Here is an 18,485-nt window from a genome sequence, read left to right on the forward strand (position 1 = left end):
TATAGATGGATGGATGGATAAATGGATGGATGGATGGACGGACAGACAGACAGATGGATGGATAGATGGACGGATTGACAGACGGATAGATGTATAGATGGATGGATGGATAAATGGATGGATGGATGGACGGACAGACAGACAGACGGATGGATAGATGGATGGATTGACAGACGGATAGATGTATAGATGGATGGATGGATAAATGGATGGATGGATGGATGGATGGACAGACAGACAGATTGACAGATGGATAGATGTATAGATAGATAGATGGATGGATGGATAAATGGATGGATGGACAGACAGACAGATGGATGGAGAGATGCATAGATGGATGGATGGACATAGAGATAGATCAGTGGTTCCCATAGATGGATGGATGGATGGACGGATTGACAGATGGATAGATGGATAGATAGATAGATGGATGGATGGATAAACGGATGGATGGATGGACAGACAGACAGATGGATGGAGAGATGCATAGATGGATGGATGGATGGACATAGAGATAGATCAGTGGTTCCCATAGATGGATGGATGGATGGACGGATGGGGTCCTGACGGGGGTCTCTCTCTTCCAGGGGCCGATGTCGGGGGCCCCGCTGTTCGAGGGGCGCCTGTGGGAGGCGGAGGAGGCCCGTGCCTCGGTGCACCCGCTGGTGTGCTTCCTCTGCCGCCAGCCCTACGCCCAGCCCTGCCTCCTCGACTGCTACCACCACTTCTGCGCCTCCTGCCTCCGGGGACGGGCCGTGGCCGGGAGGCTCCCCTGCCCCCTCTGCGGGTGAGCGGGCCTCTGCCGGGAGGGATCACCGGGACCGTCTAGATGGCCTCCTGAATCTGGCGTTCATATCTCTCTATGGGGTCGGAGGGTCATCTGTCGGGAGGGATCGGTTGTTGCCCTCCCGCCTGGAAGGATCACGGGGTTGAGCTAGATGGCCTTTGGGTGCCTCAAATCTAGGACTCTATTATTATTTGAGACACAACAAGATGACTACACGGCAAACAAGGTCCCTATGCTGGTTGTTGTATTGGATCACACGTCGGACATCATCATCATCATCATCATCATTATTATCTGCAAATATTATTATTATTATTATTATTATTATTATTATCATCTGCAAATAGTATTATTATTATTATCACCAAATATTATTATTATCTGCAAATATTATTATCTACAAATAGTATTATTATTATCTGCAAATATTATTATTACTGTATGCAAATATTATTATCTACAAATAGTATTATTATTATCTGCAAATATTATCATCTGCAAATATTATCTGCAAATATTATTATCTGCAAATATTATTATTATCTGCAAATAGTATTATTATTATCTGCAAATATTATTATCTGCAAATATTATTATTACTATTATTATTATCTGCAAATATTATTATTACTATTATTATTATCTGCAAATATTATCATCTGCAATTATTATCTGCAAATATTATCTGCAAATATTATTATCTGCAAATATTATTATTAATATTAGTATCTGCAAATATTAGTATTATCTGCAAATATTATCTGCAAATATTATTATTGTCTGCAAATATTATTATCTGCAAATAGTATTATCTGCAAATATTATTATCTGCAAATAGTATTATAGAAGGATACACCTGTTTCGGCAGGCTTTTGATTTCTGTTACTGCTATTTTTAATTTTTTTTTTATTTTAGCCTGTTTTTGTAAGCCGCCTCGAGCCCTAGGGGAGATAATATATTAATATTATTAATATTATTATCTGCAAATATTATTATCTGCAATTATTATTATTATTATTATTATTATTATTATTATTATTATTATTACCTGCAAATAATATTATTATCTGCAATTATTATTATTATATCATCTGCAAATATTATTATTCTTATTATTGTTATTATTATCATATGGAGCCCTACCTGCTTTGTGCCCCACATTTGGACCGAGTCCCACGTCAACACAAACAGAGGAGCTAAAAGGAGAAGCGTTCTGCCCGGCAACAGGGATCCGATTTCATGAATCCAGAGAATGATTTGTGTTCCCCGAATATAAATGTCATTGTTTCCTATAAAAAAAAAAAAAAACATGGAGAAAGTTGATTAAACTGCCAAAACCTTGTTTCTGCGGGAAGGAGGGACATCAAAATTATTACATAATTTTATATTTATTATATTATATTATATTATAATATATTATAATAGTATTACATTATTATAATATTATAATTATATTATTATAACACATTATTATAATATCGCATTGTGAAATAACAATAATAATAATAATAATAATAATAATAATAATAATAACAACACACTTGGGAAGTGTTCGACTTGTGATTTTGTGATACGAAATCCAGCATATCTATCTTGTTTGCTGTGTCATAATAAAATAATAATAAAGCAATAAATAACAGTAATAAATACTCTCTCGCAGCCACCCGTCCGTGGTGAAAGGGACCGGATTGCCACCGGAGGATCGTCTCCTGAAGTTCCTTGTGGACAGCTCTGGGGATTGCGAGGAGGAAGCCCAGTGCGCCAATTGCGACCTGCAAAGCACCAACCCAGTAAGCCCAGTCTCCACTACTGGGTGTTATAATAACTAGTAGGCACTAAAAATGGTTCAAAAGTAGGGGGTGCTCGAGCTTCGTTTCTAAAGTCCTTTCCGAAATTTTTCGTAAAAAATTCGAAACTTTACGAAACTTCCGAAGCTTTGTAGGCACATGCGCAGTAGGGAAGACGTCACGGGCGGTGGGGAAACTTCCTTGGCTTCTCTCTCCCTCGTATTTTGAGATATCCCGATGAAACTCGCTACGGTGGTAGGACACACGTATCCATGTTAGCCCACCAAATTTCATGACATTTGACGGATCCATGGATTTTTGGTGAATTTTTAAAGTTTGACTCGTTCAGACTTAGAAGTGCTGCATTCCTCGTGGATCTGGTACACTTTGGGAAAGGGAAAGTATCTCCTTGTGTAGGACTCGTTGTTGTTGTTGTTTCCAAGGATCTGGACGGCATGTATTACTGCAACACCTGCAACCAACCGCTGTGCGCCAAGTGCCGCGAAGAGACCCACCGGGCCCGGATGTTCGCCCGGCATGAAATCGTCTCCCTGGCCAAGCGCACCAAGGACATCCACAAGAAGTGCCGTGAGCAGGACTCTTCTTCTACTTTCTACTTCTACCTTTCCTCTTCCTCCTCCACTTAATTTCCTTATTAGGAATTTGACGGTCTAAAATCCAAAAATAACGTTGTTGTTGTTGTTGTCTTCTCCTAGCCCTCCACGAGGAGCTCTACATCATGTTCTCGACCGAGAAGAAGTCCATGCTGTGCATTAACTGCTTCCGCGACATGCCGGTGTGAGTATCTACACACTGGAGGGGGATGTGGAGTTTTCAATGCCAAGGGTCATCTAGACCACGCTAATTTCCCCCTTCCTTTCTGTATTCTTAAAGGGAAAGCCGGGCGCACTGCATTGACATCGAGACGGCCTACATGCAAGGGTGTGAAAAGCTGGATCAAGCCGTCATGGTGGGCATGATATATATATATATATATATATATATATATATATATACACACTAGCTGTGCCCGGCCACGCGTTGCTGTGGCAAAGTGGTGGTGGTATTGGTTAAAAATTGTTGTGTAATTTTTATTTGACTTTATTTGCATTTTTTAATTAATTTTATTGTAAGTTATCTTTTTATTTATTATATTTTATTATTTTCTTGTATTATTTTTAGTTATTTTCTGTTATTATAGTATTTAATTGTATTAATTTTTAGTGGTTTTTTTTTATTGGGTTGCTAGGAGACCAAGTTGGAGGAGCTTAGCCTTCCAACTGGCAGCAATTGGATAAAAGCAATTATTCCTCTCTCTCTAATTAGGACTTTATTTTTCTTTTCTTTTTGTTGTATCAACCTAGAGGCGTGGATGATGGGTTGTGTTGTCAAATTTCGAGGTTGGGGGACCTGTAGTTTTGTTGTTTTGTGGGTTGCCGTGATGCCATCACTCTTTTATATATATATATATAGATATATATTAATGCAATTCTTAGATGTCACCACAAGAGGGCGGCATAGAGGTAGAAAGAATCAGCTCTATCTATATATATAAAAGGGGAATGAAATTTCGGCGTAGGGCAAAACAACAAAACTACACATCCCAGAAACACTAAACTTGGCAGCACAACCCCTCATCCATGCCTCTACGTTCATGCAACAAAAAGCTCCAGCTACTCCAGAAAATGGCCAGGCTCTGAGACTGCAAGGCTATTCACTGCTATTCCACCTGGCCAACAAAGGATTCCCATAAGCCACAGCAACGCGTGGCTGGGCAAAGCTAGTAGGTATATATATGGACACAATTCTCAGATGCGGCCACAGGAGGGCAGCATAGAGATAGAAAGAATCAGATTCTAGTTATATAGATGAATGCAATGCTCAGATGTAACCACAAGGGGGCAGCATAGAAATGATTAGTTTCTAGGTTTGTATGCATGCAATGCTCAGGTGCGGCCACAAGAGGGCGGTATATGTGAAAATTGCGTATTTCGCAGGCCGTGAAGGAGCTCCAGACGTCAACGAGAGAGGCCATCGTCCTCCTGAAGGCCATGATCGAGGAGGTGCGCAACAGCGCGGACGAGGAAGAGAGCGCCATCAACTCCCTCTTCAGCAGCATGCAGGTGGGTGGGCGGGCTTCTCCCATGCTTTCCTTACATCGTTGTTGTTGTTGTTTTCCATGATTGTTTCCTTCCTTTCCCTTCTTCCTCCAGGAGAAGTTGGCCGAGAGGAAGAAAATGCTGTTGAAGGTGGTCCAGAGGTAGGAGATATATATGTGTTGATTAGGGGAGGGACTCCCAAAGGGCATCTAGACGGTCTCATAAGACTCTAGGTAAGGAACGATATCTATAAAAACCATCTAGACGATCTCCTAAGACCATAGCAAAGGAAGGAGACCTCCAAAGAACGTCTAGATGGTCTCCTAAGACCATAGATAAGGAAAGAGACCCCCAAAGGGCATCTAGACGTTCTCCTAAGACCATAGATAAGGAAAGGGACCCCCAAAGGGCATCTAGATGTTCTCCTAAGACCATAGATAAGGAAAGAGACCCCCAAAGGGCATCTAGATGTTCTCCTAAGACCATAGGAAAGGAAGGAGACCTCCAAAGAACGTCTAGATGGTCTCCTAAGACCATAGGTAAGGAAAGAGACCTCCAAAGACCATCTAGACGGTCTCCTAAGGCCATAGATAAGGAAAGAGACCTCCAAAGACCATCTAGACGTTCTCCTAAGACCATAGATAAGGAAAGAGACCTCCAAAGACCATCTAGATGTTCTCCTAAGACCATAGATAAGGAGCCCTCCAAAGAACGTCTAGATGGTCTCCTAAGACCATAGATAAGGAAAGATACCTCCAAAGGGCATCTAGACGGTCTCCTAAGACCATAGATAAGGAAAGGGACCTCCAAAGACCATCTAGACGGTCTCCTAAGACCATAGATAAGGAAAGGGACCCCCAAAGGGCATCTAGACGTTCTCCTAAGACCATAGATAAGGAAAGAGACCTCCAAAGACCATCTAGACGTTCTCCTAAGACCATAGATAAGGAAAGGGACCCCCAAAGGGCATCTAGACGGTCTCATGGGACCATAAATGAGGAAAGAGACCTCCAAAGGGCATCTAGATGATCTCCTAATATTATAGATAAGGGAAGGGACCCCCAAAGGGCATCTAGACGGTCTCATGGGACCATAAATGAGGAAAGAGACCCTCAAAGGGCATCTAGATGGTCTCCTAATATTATAGATAAGGGAAGGGAACCCCAAAGGGCATCTAGACAGTCTCACAAGACCATAGATAGGGACCTGGACCTATTATTATTATACATATATAATATAAATATATTATATTTCTCTTTTGTGTTGGCAGTCAATATGAAGAGAAGGAGAAGGCCTTCAAGGAGCAGCTGGCCCACTTGGCCTCTCTGCTGCCCACTTTGCAGGTATACACGACTGCATGCTTGCCTATATATATAATATACCATACGGTCTATATGGTTTTCAGAAATACAAAATCTATGGGACTTCCTTCTTTCTCGTTCTTTCTTTCCAAGGTCCACCTGGTCACCTGCTCTGCTTTCCTCAGCCTGGCCAACAAGGCTGAATTCCTGGACCTGGGCTACGTACGTTGGGCGTTTCTTAATTAATAATAGTAATAATAACACTAATAATAATTTATTATGAAATTTATTAATGTCAGTTTCATGTTTCTATCTATGATGATGATGATGATGATGATAACCACTTTGTTTCCCTAGCAATTGATGGAGAGATTGCAGAAGATCGTCAAACTGCCCCACCGGTTGCGCCCGTCGCAGACCAGCAAGGTGAATAACCACGTTTTTGTACTTGGGTTGTGTTATCTTAGTGTTTAATTATAACCCTGCCTTCGTATTTCTGCTTCAATTCTCTTCAGTAACTATTCCGAGCCTTTGCTAGTTTTTGACCTTAGTACGGTGTCGTTTGCGTAGCTTAAATTACATTATATAATATATTATTATAATTATATGCGATTATATTATATTATTATATTTATTATAGTATATTTTTATAATTATATACTATAAGAGTGTACTATCATTCAATTATATGTATTATTATATTATATTATATTTATTATATTAATTGTATTATATAATTATATGTATGTACTATAATATTATTTTATTAATTATATGTATCATTATATTATATTTATTATTATATTACATTATAATTTTATTATATTACAGTAGAGTCTCACTTATCCAACATAAACGGGCCGGCAGAATGTTGGATAAGCGAATATGTTGGATAATAAGGAGAGATTAAGAAAAAGCCTATTAAACATCAAAATAGGTTACGATTTGACAAATTAAGCACCAAAACATCATGTTATACAACAAATTTGACAGAAAAAGTAGTTCATTAGACATTAATGCTATGTAGTAATTACTGTTTTTACGAATTTAGCACCAAAATATCACGATATATTGAAAACATTGACTACAAAAATGCGTTGGATAATCCAGAACGTTGGATAAGCGAGTGTTGGATAAGTGAGACTCTACTGTATATACTATAAGAGTGTACTATTATTTAATTATATGTATTAATATATTATTATATTATATTTATTATTATATTAATTGTATTATATAATTATATGTATATACTATAATATTATTTTATTAATTATATGTATCATTATATTATATTATTATATTACATTATAATTGTATTATATTATTACAATTGCCGATGCTCAATCGTTGAGTTGTCTCCGACTCTTCGTGACCTCAATTATACACTATTATATTTCAATTTTTTCAGTTTTGGTTCCATTGTGTTGTACGTGTTGTTATTGATAGATCAACACGGAATACCGGGCGGAGTTTTCCCGCTGTTTGGAGCCGCTCCTTCTCCTGGCACCGAGGCTCTCGGTCGGGGTCAATAGTGGATCCGGAATGGGCAGCAGCAACATGTAAGCCCATTGGAAGGGCATCCAGTCCACCCCCTGGGATATTTTTGCTCCCGAAGACTGTATGTGAATGATATCTTTGCTTGCAGGATGTCGGGGGGTCCTTGCTCCAAGACCCTCCTGGTTCCTGGCTGTGGCGCCTCCTCTGCTTGCGGGAGCGTGATGTCCTTGGTGCGGAAGCCCACCTTGCACCGCTACATCAGCACCAAGGTCCTTCTCGCCGAAGGGGCCGAGACCGCCTTCGCCCGGCATTGCCGCAGCTACGAGGACCGATACCGGGTAAGGGAGGAAGGTGGGAATTTGTACATGCAGGCATATATATTAGGCTTGTGCATGTTTTTCGTTAGTCCTTGTAAGTCGTGTCAAATTCCTTCTTTCCTTCCTTCTTCTCTGTGTTGTGCGTGCCATGTGATATCTGTCAGCGTGGAGTCTCAGAGTGAGCGCTGGGTGGGTTTCTTCAAGCTCCATCAATCATCTGCACACCAGCACCCTGACGAATTGGTGAATCGACCGCCTCACCAATTCTTCTCCAATGTTAGACTCCTAAGACATGTGTAGTCTGAAGTCCAAACTTTTATTTCAATACCTACATATTTACAAAGCACAGCAAAAGCCATTCTCTTTACAGCCTCTTCACTCGGCAAGCACAGTTCAACTCACTCAGAGATAAGAACATTCCTCAGTCCGAAGGAAGTTCCCGACCTCCTGATAGGTCTGATAGGTCATAGCAATCACAACAGGCTGTCAGTCAAAACTAGCCTGCTGTTAACGGTTTCATTACTGAAACACACACTCTTGCCTAACAGCAGAAAAACACTTGATTTACATTTCATACACATACAACCATAATCCAACAATATCTCCTCCTCCTTTCCTTTCCCTCATTCCTTCGTTCCTTCTGTGTGTTGTGTGTGCCATGTGGTATCTCCTCCTCCTCTCCTCCTTTCCCTCCTTCCTTCCTTCCTTCTGTCCTTCCCTCCATCTCTGTGTTGTGTGTGCCATGTGTTGAGAACACAGAAATGCCAAACCATTCTGACAACCATCATGTCAGACAACGCTAGTGATTTTATGCCCATCAACACTCTTTTAGGCCAGTAGGTGTTCTTGAAAGTAGTGCAGTGTCATCTGCATAGAGGAAGGTCTTCCTGCACGTTTTGCGAGGTGGAAGTCCACGTTGAGAAGGCGATCCACCGGGTCCAGGATGGGAGCCTCTCCATTTGGGGATCTTACACCCTTGGGGTGGATGTCTCGCCCCACAGGCGCTGCAGGCGGAGGTCCAGGGCCTGAAGGACCAGGTGCAAGAGCTGCACCGCGACCTCACCAAGCACCACTCTCTCGTCCGCACCGAGCAGGTGGCCCACATCCTCCAACGCTCCCTCCAGGCCGACGTCCACATCGCCTCCCAGTACTCCGCCGTGGAGATGATGCGCAGCCTCTTCGAGGAGGTAAGGAGGGAGGGGGCGCCTAGAGGGCATCCAGACCACTCCTCCCAGGCACAGTCGGGATGGCCATTAAGAACGAGAGATGACTCGGTCCTTTGCCTTGCAGACCTGGGAGGAGACCTACCAGCGAGTGGCCAATGAGCAAGAAATCTACGAAGGTCAGCAGAGAAGTCCTAGCATTCCGTTCCTTCCTTCCCTTCCTCTTCACTCTCTTTCCTTCCTTCCTTTCCTTTCTGGGGCCGGGCTGTGGCGCAGCTGGCTAGTAACCAGCTGCTATAAATCACTACTGTCCGAGAGGTCATGAGTTCGAAGCCCGGGTCGGGTTAAGCCTTCGACCATTCATAGCCCCGGCTTGCTGTTGACCTATGCAGCCCCGAAAGACAGTTGCACCTGTCAATTAGGGAAATTTAGGGACGCTTTATGCAGGAGGCTAATTTACAAGACCATAAAACTGCCAGCAAAACACGAGGAAAGGAATGAGGAAGTACAGCCACTTCTGGACGGTGAAGCAACAGCTCCCCCTGTGGCCGGAATCGTGAAGCTGGAAAAATGTTAAAAATGCCTCTGAGTCTGTCTAATGTATGTTGTTTGTCTGTTGGCATTGAATGTTTGCCATATATGTGTTCATTGTAATCCGCCCTGAGTCCCCTTCGGGGTGAGAAAGAAGGGCGGAATAGAAATACTGTAAATAATAAATAAAATAAATTTCTTCTGCCCCACCTTCCTCCCTTATTTCCTTCTTCCCTCATTTCCTTTCTCCTTCTCCTCTTTCTTTCACTCTCCTCGGGCAGCCCAGCTCCATGACCTGCTGCAGCTCAAGCAGGAGAACGGCTCCTTGACCACCATCACCAAGCAGATCGCCCCTTACGTCCGCTCCATCGCCAAGGTCAAGGAGCGCCTGGAGCCCAGGTCAGGAACGGGGTTGGACTGGATGGCCTTGGGGGTCCCTTCCGACTGCCTTGGAGTCTGGTGGAGGCCTTGCCGTGGAGTCTGGACGGCCACCAGTGGGGAGGTCTTGGGTGGGATTGGGAAGAGACCCCCAACCAATCTTCCTTTCCATTCAGGCTGCAGGAAGCCAAGGAGAAAGAGGAGACCCCCGAAATCCTCCTCAAATCCTCCATTGAAGGGGCTGCAGAGACCCCACTGAGGTATGGTTCACTTCATATATATACTAGCTGTGCCCGGCCACGCGTTGCTGTGGCAAAGTGGTGGTGGTATTGGTTAAAAAGTGTTGTGTCATTTTTATTTGACGTTATTTGTATTTTTTAAATTAATTTTATTGTAAGTTATCTTTTTATTTATTATATTTTATTATTTTCTTGTATAATTTTTAGTTATTTTTTGTTATTATGGTATTTTATTGTATTAATTTTTTAGTGTTTTTTATTATTTTTTAGTGTTTTTTATTATTTTTTATTGGGTTGCTAGGAGACCAAGTTGGAGGAGCTTAGCCCAATAACTGGCAGCAATTGGATAAAAGCAATTATTCCTCTCTCTCTAATTAGGACTTTATTTTTCTTTTCTTTTTGTTGTATCAACCTAGAGGCGTGGATGATGGGTTGTGTCGTCAAATTTCGAGGTTGGGGGGCCTGTAGTTTTGTTGTTTTGTGCATCGCCGTGATGCCATCACTCTTTATATATATAATAAAGTTTTGCAGTGATACATAGACATAACCTAAGGGGAAGAAGTGAGGGGGGGATATGGATATTTAAGGTGGGGGGGGGAGGGAGAGAGGGGTAAGAAAGAGAAAAGAAAGAAAAAGAAAAAGGAGTAAATATAATGTAGATTTTTTAATCAAAAAAGTCAGTCTGTCCATATTTTCAATGTCCATTAGCTTCTCTAACCACAATTCTTTAGTAGGGCTTTCCCTCCCTTTCCAATTTCTCGCTAATACTCTTCTGGCTGCAGTTACAACATAAGTAAAGATTTGCTTCTTATTATCTTTTTCTTTCTGTGAAATCGTATCTCTCCCTTCTTAAAAGTTATATAATGCTAATAAATAATATTCTGGTTTACAATCATTTTTTTTTAAAAAAATATTTGCATTCCATATGGATTGTTCTCCAATACTTTTTGATTACTTTACTTCTCACTTTTGATTGAGTTTTAGTATTTTAATGCTGGGGAAATAAGAACCGGAGAGAGAGGGAAGAGAAGAAAGGGAGAAAGAAAGGGGGAAGGAAACAACGAGAAAAGGATGAGAAGAAATACTTATCCGCTTCCCTCTCTTCTCTCTTCTCAAAAGGGACGATGCCAACAAAGAGGCCAAAGAAGGCAAAGAGGAAGCGGAGTCGCTCCCGAGCTGAAGACAGTTTTTCAATGAATACTCCATCAAGTCTCAACCGATTCAGGAACAGATATTTCTTTTCAAATTTTGATATAGTGTAATAATAATATAATATACATATACGGAGGTGTTCTCTCTCCCAAGCGTGGGACTTCCAACATTATTTCTTGTACGATTGGGAAGAATAAGCACAGTAAAGCGATATGTGAATAATACAAATCGTACTTGAAAAAAAATTAATGATTTTTTAATGATTTTTTGGGCCGGGCTGTGGCGCAGCTGGTTAGTAGCCAGCAGCAATAAATCACTGCTGACAGAGAGGTTGTTGGTTCGAAGCCCGGGTTGGGGTTGAGCTCTTGACCATTAATAGCCTAGCTTGCTGCCCACCTAAACAGCTCAAAAACAGCTGTGTCTATAAGTGGATTATTCTAGGTACCGCTTAATGTGTGGAGGCCAATTTAACTTCATTTATGATGCCATAAAAAACTTCTGGCGGCGTGCGAAGAACATGAGGAAGTACAATTCACCGGCACGAGTGGGCGAATAACGAAATGAAACAATAACGAAATTTTCGGAATTTTGTATTATCGAACGCGTTGCTTACGAATTTTGTAAAACACTTTAGAAACAAAAATGGGGTGTTGCCCGGTTTGTGTAAATGCAACCGAAGCAGATTTGGGGTGTTTTGCACACCTCTACTATTCAGTGATTGTATTGGTACATCTTTGATCGAAATTTTGCACGCTTCTACTACTCAGTGATCGATGTGTCGAAATCTTCAATCGAAATTGTGTCGATGGGATAACGGCACAAAATGGTGCGGACACAACCCGGATATCAGAAATCGTGTCGATGGGATAACAACACAAAATGATGTGGACACAACCCGGATATCAGAAAAGGCTCCAAGGCTTGGATGGGGTGTAAACGGTGGTTTCCAAAAATCCAAAAACGGCTTAGCGGGCGTCAGAAGAAACTACTAATTACTACAAAAACCGGTAGGAAAAGAAACTGTGAGGTTGAAATACCATAATAATAATAATTATGCTGCTCGCATATAATTAAGCTAATCCCGGTCTCTCTCGCCCACGTTGCTGCAATAACTGTCTGCTTTGGTCTACGTCTACCTGACAACTGAATATCGACATCTACACGATGACAGAGAATGAAAAGATTTTTTACGGAGCTTTGGTTACCGATACCGCGGCAATGGTATTGCTCGAAAGGCACTTGTTCTGTCTCTATAAATCTTCCAAGAACTGTATTAAGTGATTCAAAGTACTGCGCGAGATTTGCAAATCAAACGGGCCGTAGTCAACAAAGAACGCGATGCCGTGGAATCCGTCCTTCACATGACACCACGTGACCGGCACGCCGTTGTCCTCGAGCCGTTTCTTGTACAGCAGCCCGTCGTCTCGGACGACGTCGTATTCGCAGGTCAATAGGAACGCCTCCGGGAGCTGCCGGAGAGTCTCGTCTTCGGCTAAAAGCGGGGAAAACATGGGGTCGAGGCCCTTCGTGCAGAACGGGGGGAGAGCCTCACAAAACGGAGAAGGCTCCGCCGGGACGTAGCCCCGGGCCTTGAATTCGTCCGGGATGTGGTCCGCGCTGATCCATTTCTGGTACTTTGCCTGCAAATCCCGGGTCATGTGAGCGTTCTTCATGAGATAGCCCACGTGCTCGCTCGTCCCCATCAGGTACATTAAGCCGAGCTTCACCGCCCTTTTCTTGAACAACGGCGGGATGGAGCAGTTTTGCTGGTAAGAAGGCAAGTTGAAGTCCACAGCTTGGAGGAACGGGTAGAGCAGGGCCTGCGCTCGGATCCGCGGGAGGTCTTTCCTCGCCGTCAGACGCTGGCAGACTGCCGTGGCGAACGTCCCTCCGCTGCTGTCCCCTCCGACGGTGACGTGGTCGGGATCGACTCCGTAATCCGCCGCATGCTTCAAGAAGTGGATCACGGCCGTGCAGCAGTCGAGCAACGGGACCGGATAGAGATGCTCAGGAGCCAAACGATACCTAGAACCAAAGTGAGAACACGAACTGAAACCAGAAGCTACTTTACAATATCTGCGTAATAATAATAATAATAATAATAATAATAATAATAATAATAATAATGTTTATTTATATCCCGCCTCCATCTCCCCCGAAGGGGACTCGGGGCGGCTCACAGCAAAATCAGATACAAAACAATGATAAAATAAAATATGAAACATCAAAGAACAATAATAAAAACCAATAATAATATATACACAGCAGCTGAAAAAACGCAACGCGGTACTAAAACATTGAATTAAAAACAATGAGGTTGCAATCGATTTATAGATGGAATTATGAACCAAGAGGGGGAATGTGTCATAAATATCATGTGCGAGTTGAATGAAATTGTACAAAATGGACACAACCGGCAGTGATCTCTAATTGGACGAGAATGGACACAACCAGCAGCGACTACAATTCCCAGAACCCTCTTCTAGGAGCCTGTGGCGTTGTGGTTGGCAAAAAAATCTGAAAGATCCAAAACCCGTGTTGATAAATGGATCAGTGCACAACCCTATTATCTACTCAGGAAATAAAATGCTGGGCCGTAGAGTTGATTGATTCAATTCGGTTTCCAAAAACAGCGAAGGTAGACATAACGCCACTTACCCAACGCTCACCACCACGAACCCGCTTTCTCGGGCGATGTAGCGACACACTCTTTCATACGCCGCTAAAATATAAAGAAAACAGCCAGATTACTTCCTAAACTCCTAAACCCACAAACGCTTGAATCCCAGGGTATTTCCAGAGGAATGGGTTGCTGACGTCAAGGAAAGCATTACAGCTTTCGGGAATTTTCTGTGAAGGGAAGGTTTGCTGAAACAAGCCACGGCTGGAAATCTCTGGATAAAAAGGGGCCTGGAAGAGCTAACTCTTTGTCAGTAGATAAAGTGGTAATTTGGTCTTCCTGTCCTCGATCTTGGCTGTATTACTCCCGACCTTGTTTCTGTAATCCTGTTGTCCATGCTGCTGTTCCTGTCACCTTATTGTTGTATTCTGAAACCTAGCATCTGGATTTTGGACTAACTTAATGGACTTGAGCTTCATTTTTTACCCCTGATGATTAGGCTCAACTTTGGAAAATTGGCTCCGGTTTGTATTCCTGAATTTTTTTCTCCTGAACTGGCTTACATAGTAGTCGGTTTGTCTACGTTAATTGGACTCTTGATTTGTTTTACCCTGGCTGTGTAAAGTGGATTTCACACCTCTATAAACTATATAGACTACATAGTGTCTGATATCGTGTTGTAAGTACGAATCTGACGAATTTGATCCGACGTACGAAAAAATGCACAGCTCTAATAGATAAGACAGAGTCGGAATAGGATCTCAAGCTCTTCTAGAGCGAGATTGTTGGACATGCCAAAGACTTACAGATACTTCCCAGCAGGCCGACTCCTCCAGGGATGTAGACGATGGCCCTGCTCTTCTCTGACGGTCGGGATTTGGACTGATACATCCGCACCGGCACCCCATCGAACCGCAAGTCCTTAATGACCAGCCCCGAATCTCCCAACGGCGGGATGCCGTTCATTACTAGTCGCCAGATTTTGTAACGGCTACAGATGCCGAGTTTCTCGATCCCTAAGGCCTGTTCAGAGAAACAGAGAAACGGTGAGTGGTAAAGTAGTGTCTTCGTCTGCGAGGAGCGTCCTTCAACCCAAAAGGCATGTCATCCACTCGCAACACTACGCAACACAGTCTGGAAAAGCGTTCTGTTCTTGGTTTGAAAGTACTATTCCTGCTTAATGGTGGAAAGTAGTTGTAATAATGAGAGTTGTAATCTCACTCCATTCAGTGACATAACCACCACAGTAAACTATAAATCCCAGGATAATGGGAGTTGCAGCCGCACTCCATTCAGTGACATAACCACCACGGCAAACTATAAATCCCATGATTATGGGAGTTGTAGTCCCACTCCATACAGTGACATAACTACGATGGCAAACTATAAATCCCAGGATAATGGGAGTTGAAGTCCCACTCCATACAGCGACATAACCACCACGGCAAACTATAAATCCCAGGATTATGGGAGTTGTAGACCCACTCCATACAGTGACATAACCACCACAGCAAACTACATATCCGAGGATAATGGGAGTTGTAGCCCACTCCATACAGTGACATAACCAGGATGGCAAACTATAAATCCCAGGATAATGGGAGTTATAGTCCTACTCCATACAGTGACATAACCATCACAGGAAACTACATATCCCAGGATAATGGGAGTTGTAGTCCTACTCCATACAGTAACATAACTACCATGGCAAACTATAAATCGCAGGATTATGGGAGTTGTAGCCCCACTTCATTCAGTGACATAACCACCACGGCAAACTACAAATCCCAGGATAATGGGAATTGTAGTTCTTGTATACGAAAATATACGATGCCATACGAATCCTGGGATTTGTCAGCTGCGCAATTGATTATTATGATTGTATTGATGGGTGATTGATTAGCGTGACCCTCAAGGGACCGGGTGGAAGGAGACTCACCAGCGCCAGCAGGACGTTCATCAGGAGGGTCATCCATCGGACTCTGTTGCGCTGTTTGATGCCCGGGGGGAGGTGAGTCCTGGTCAGGTTGTAGTACACGGCCCGCGCAAACAACCCGCAGAGAGCCCAGGCCCCCAGGGACCGAGCCAGTGCCCACAGACTCCAGGCCAGCTCCATCCCGTTGGAGGCAAGAGGACCAAGGAAGCTCTCCAGATGCCGGGAGATGTCCTTCAGCTTTGGTTGGGTTTCCCAAAGTTTTGAAGAGACACCCTGTGCGACGCCCACGGGAGAAGGCACTAATTACCCGACGAGCAGCTCAGTGAGTTCGTGAGTGAGGAGTTTGTGATTTGTGTCCTAATGACAACATTCTGGACCGCAGTCCCGCTCAGGGACTTTTCCACCCATTGCCCTTATCTCTTGGGTTACATCACGACTGCTCGTGGTGGTTGCACCATCCCCAAAAGGTAGGAAGAAGGCCACGATAATACAACACCACGCAACACGATGCGTGCTCCCGGATTTGGTTCAGGCCCATCATTCGTAGAGGTTGTGGGTGGACTACAACTCCCAAGTCTCCTCAAACTTCTCCAGTAGGTTGAGTTACTCGTGGGGGTTCTGTGTGACAAGTTTGGTCCAGGTCCATCATCCATGAAGATAACAGGATCCCTGGTTGTGAGTGAACTACAACTCCCACTCTGGTGAGTCAGTTCCCACCAAACCCTTCCAGTAGGTTGAGTTACTCATGGGGGTTCTGTGTGACATGTTTGGTCCAGGTCCATCATTGGTGGAGGTCACAGGATCCCTGGTTGTGAGTGAACTACAACTCCCACTCTGGTGAGTCAGTCTCCTCAAACTCCTCCAGTAGGTTGAGTGGGTCATGGAGGTTCTGTGTGCCAAGTGAGTTCCAGGTCCATCACTGGTGGAGTGCAGAGTGCCCTTAGGTTGCAGGTGAACTATACATCCCAGTACCTACAACTCCTATAAATCATGAGTTCTCCCCAAAGCTCTCTAGTGTGTCCAGTTGCCAATCAATTCCTCTGTTTACTGTGTTAAGGGAGGGGCAGTGGGCGGAGACATGCAAATTCCACACCAATGATGAGAGTCAAAAACACTGGGATGCCTGTGGTGGAGGAAACACAGAATTTTGGAGGAAATGGCCTTCACTTGGGTGGTAGGCAGTGTGGTGTCTGTGGAGGACATTGGCCGGGCTCTTAGATACGTTCACGGTGCTCACCATAACCTGCAATGCCATTGGAGGGAGGGCTATTGGTGTCTCCTGAGCCCTGGGAGCTATAGTAAGTACACTAGGGTGTCTGGGGTGGAGGAAAAACAGAAAATCTAGGAGGAAATGGTCCCTGGACATATTCACGGCGCTCACCATAACCTGCAATGTCATTGGAGGGAGGGCCATTGGTGTCTCCCGAGCACTGGGAGCTGTAGTAAGTACACTGGGGTGTCTGGGGTGGAGGAAAAACAGAAAATCTAGGAGGAAATGGTCCCTGGACATATTCACGGCGTTCACCATAACCTGCAATGTCATTGGAGAGAGGGCCATTGGTGTCTCCCGAGCACTGGGAGCTGTAGTAAGTACACTGGGGTGTCTGGGGTGGAGGAAAAACAAAAAATCTAGGAGGAAATGGTCCCCGGACATATTCATGGTGCTCACCATAACCTGCAATGTTATTGGAGGGAGGGCCATTGGTGTCTCCCGAGCACTGGGAGCTGTAGTAAGTACACTGGGGTGTCTGGGGTGGAGGAAAACAAGAAAATCTAGGATTTTCTGCAATGTCATTGAAGAGAGAGCCATTGGTGTCTTCTGAGTAGTGGGAGACATAGCTCTTTGTGCAAGTGGGAGCTTATCTGTGGACCACACACGTACATATACTTTTATTTTATATATACATATATTTATAATATTATAATATAATATAATGCACTGCATTTCCATGTTTTTATGAGAGGACCAATTAGGACACGGCCTTGATAACCCAGTAATCAAAACCGTGTCATATAGTGCAATATATTATAATAATATTATAATATAGTACAATTATAATATAACATGATATTAAATCAAATCAAATTATGGTAATATAATAATGAACATAATTATTATAAGGACATAATCCAAATATAACATAGTATAATGTGTTGCAAAATCCCGGGGTTGCACCTCATTGTGTTGCGTGGAAGCCGGTTGTTGGGTGTCCCGAGTTCGGGGGCGTTTGCAAACAAGTGGGAAAATCACAACAAACCAACCCCGCCGAATGGTGGAACTGCTTAAACCGGATTGCCTGATAAAGATCCAGCTGAAAAATACACGGAAACTGGATCCGAAAACCTGTGTTGTAACTCGGGAGGAAGCTCACCCGAAAACCTCGAGCCCACGTCACCAGTTTTTTAATTGGTTTCTAAAGACAGATGAGATAATAGAGATGTGCGATGCATTAAAAATAGTACAAAACTAGGGGGGCGCTGATACTCGCTTCTAATGTGTTTATAAAGTATAGTTTGCGAAAAATTCATTACTATGGCGAGAGTAACGAAATTTTGTTACTATTTTTGTTGTGGTGATTGCACATAATTAACTATAATTTACTAAAGACTAAAGACATCCAAAGCACATACGACTTTCAGCACAGCTAGCTACTAAGACCACATACAAATTATTT

General features: G+C 43.2%; 2 protein-coding genes across 2 annotated transcripts in view; one reads left to right on the top strand and one right to left on the bottom strand.

Annotated features, from left to right (window-relative positions):
- Positions 1-11,400, top strand: part of rnf207 (ring finger protein 207) — a 12,305-nt gene extending 905 nt beyond the window's left edge. The window contains exons 2-18 of the mRNA XM_062965720.1: positions 588-787; positions 2,448-2,577; positions 3,018-3,162; positions 3,291-3,372; positions 3,469-3,544; positions 4,572-4,697; positions 4,788-4,834; positions 5,944-6,016; positions 6,128-6,196; positions 6,332-6,400; positions 7,424-7,536; positions 7,623-7,812; positions 8,793-8,978; positions 9,082-9,133; positions 9,767-9,884; positions 10,040-10,123; positions 11,222-11,400. Of these exons, the coding sequence (XP_062821790.1) occupies positions 594-787; positions 2,448-2,577; positions 3,018-3,162; positions 3,291-3,372; positions 3,469-3,544; positions 4,572-4,697; positions 4,788-4,834; positions 5,944-6,016; positions 6,128-6,196; positions 6,332-6,400; positions 7,424-7,536; positions 7,623-7,812; positions 8,793-8,978; positions 9,082-9,133; positions 9,767-9,884; positions 10,040-10,123; positions 11,222-11,282 (1,815 nt within the window). The 5' untranslated portion in view covers positions 588-593 and the 3' untranslated portion in view covers positions 11,283-11,400. The remainder of the gene's footprint in view (positions 1-587; positions 788-2,447; positions 2,578-3,017; positions 3,163-3,290; positions 3,373-3,468; positions 3,545-4,571; positions 4,698-4,787; positions 4,835-5,943; positions 6,017-6,127; positions 6,197-6,331; positions 6,401-7,423; positions 7,537-7,622; positions 7,813-8,792; positions 8,979-9,081; positions 9,134-9,766; positions 9,885-10,039; positions 10,124-11,221) is intronic.
- LOC100566071 (arylacetamide deacetylase-like 4) lies at positions 10,747-18,482 on the bottom strand. Its single transcript, XM_003230049.4, has 4 exons — positions 15,814-18,482; positions 14,681-14,897; positions 13,913-13,976; positions 10,747-13,279 (listed from the first exon to the last, which is right to left on the bottom strand). Exons 1-4 carry the CDS (start codon positions 15,988-15,990, stop codon positions 12,505-12,507), a joined length of 1,233 nt encoding a protein of 410 aa, XP_003230097.1. The 5' UTR covers positions 15,991-18,482; the 3' UTR covers positions 10,747-12,504.
- Between the last annotated feature and the right edge of the window lie 3 nt (positions 18,483-18,485).

This window comes from Anolis carolinensis, unplaced genomic scaffold (assembly GCF_035594765.1).
Source record: "Anolis carolinensis isolate JA03-04 unplaced genomic scaffold, rAnoCar3.1.pri scaffold_15, whole genome shotgun sequence".
Lineage (NCBI taxonomy): Eukaryota > Metazoa > Chordata > Lepidosauria > Squamata > Dactyloidae > Anolis > Anolis carolinensis.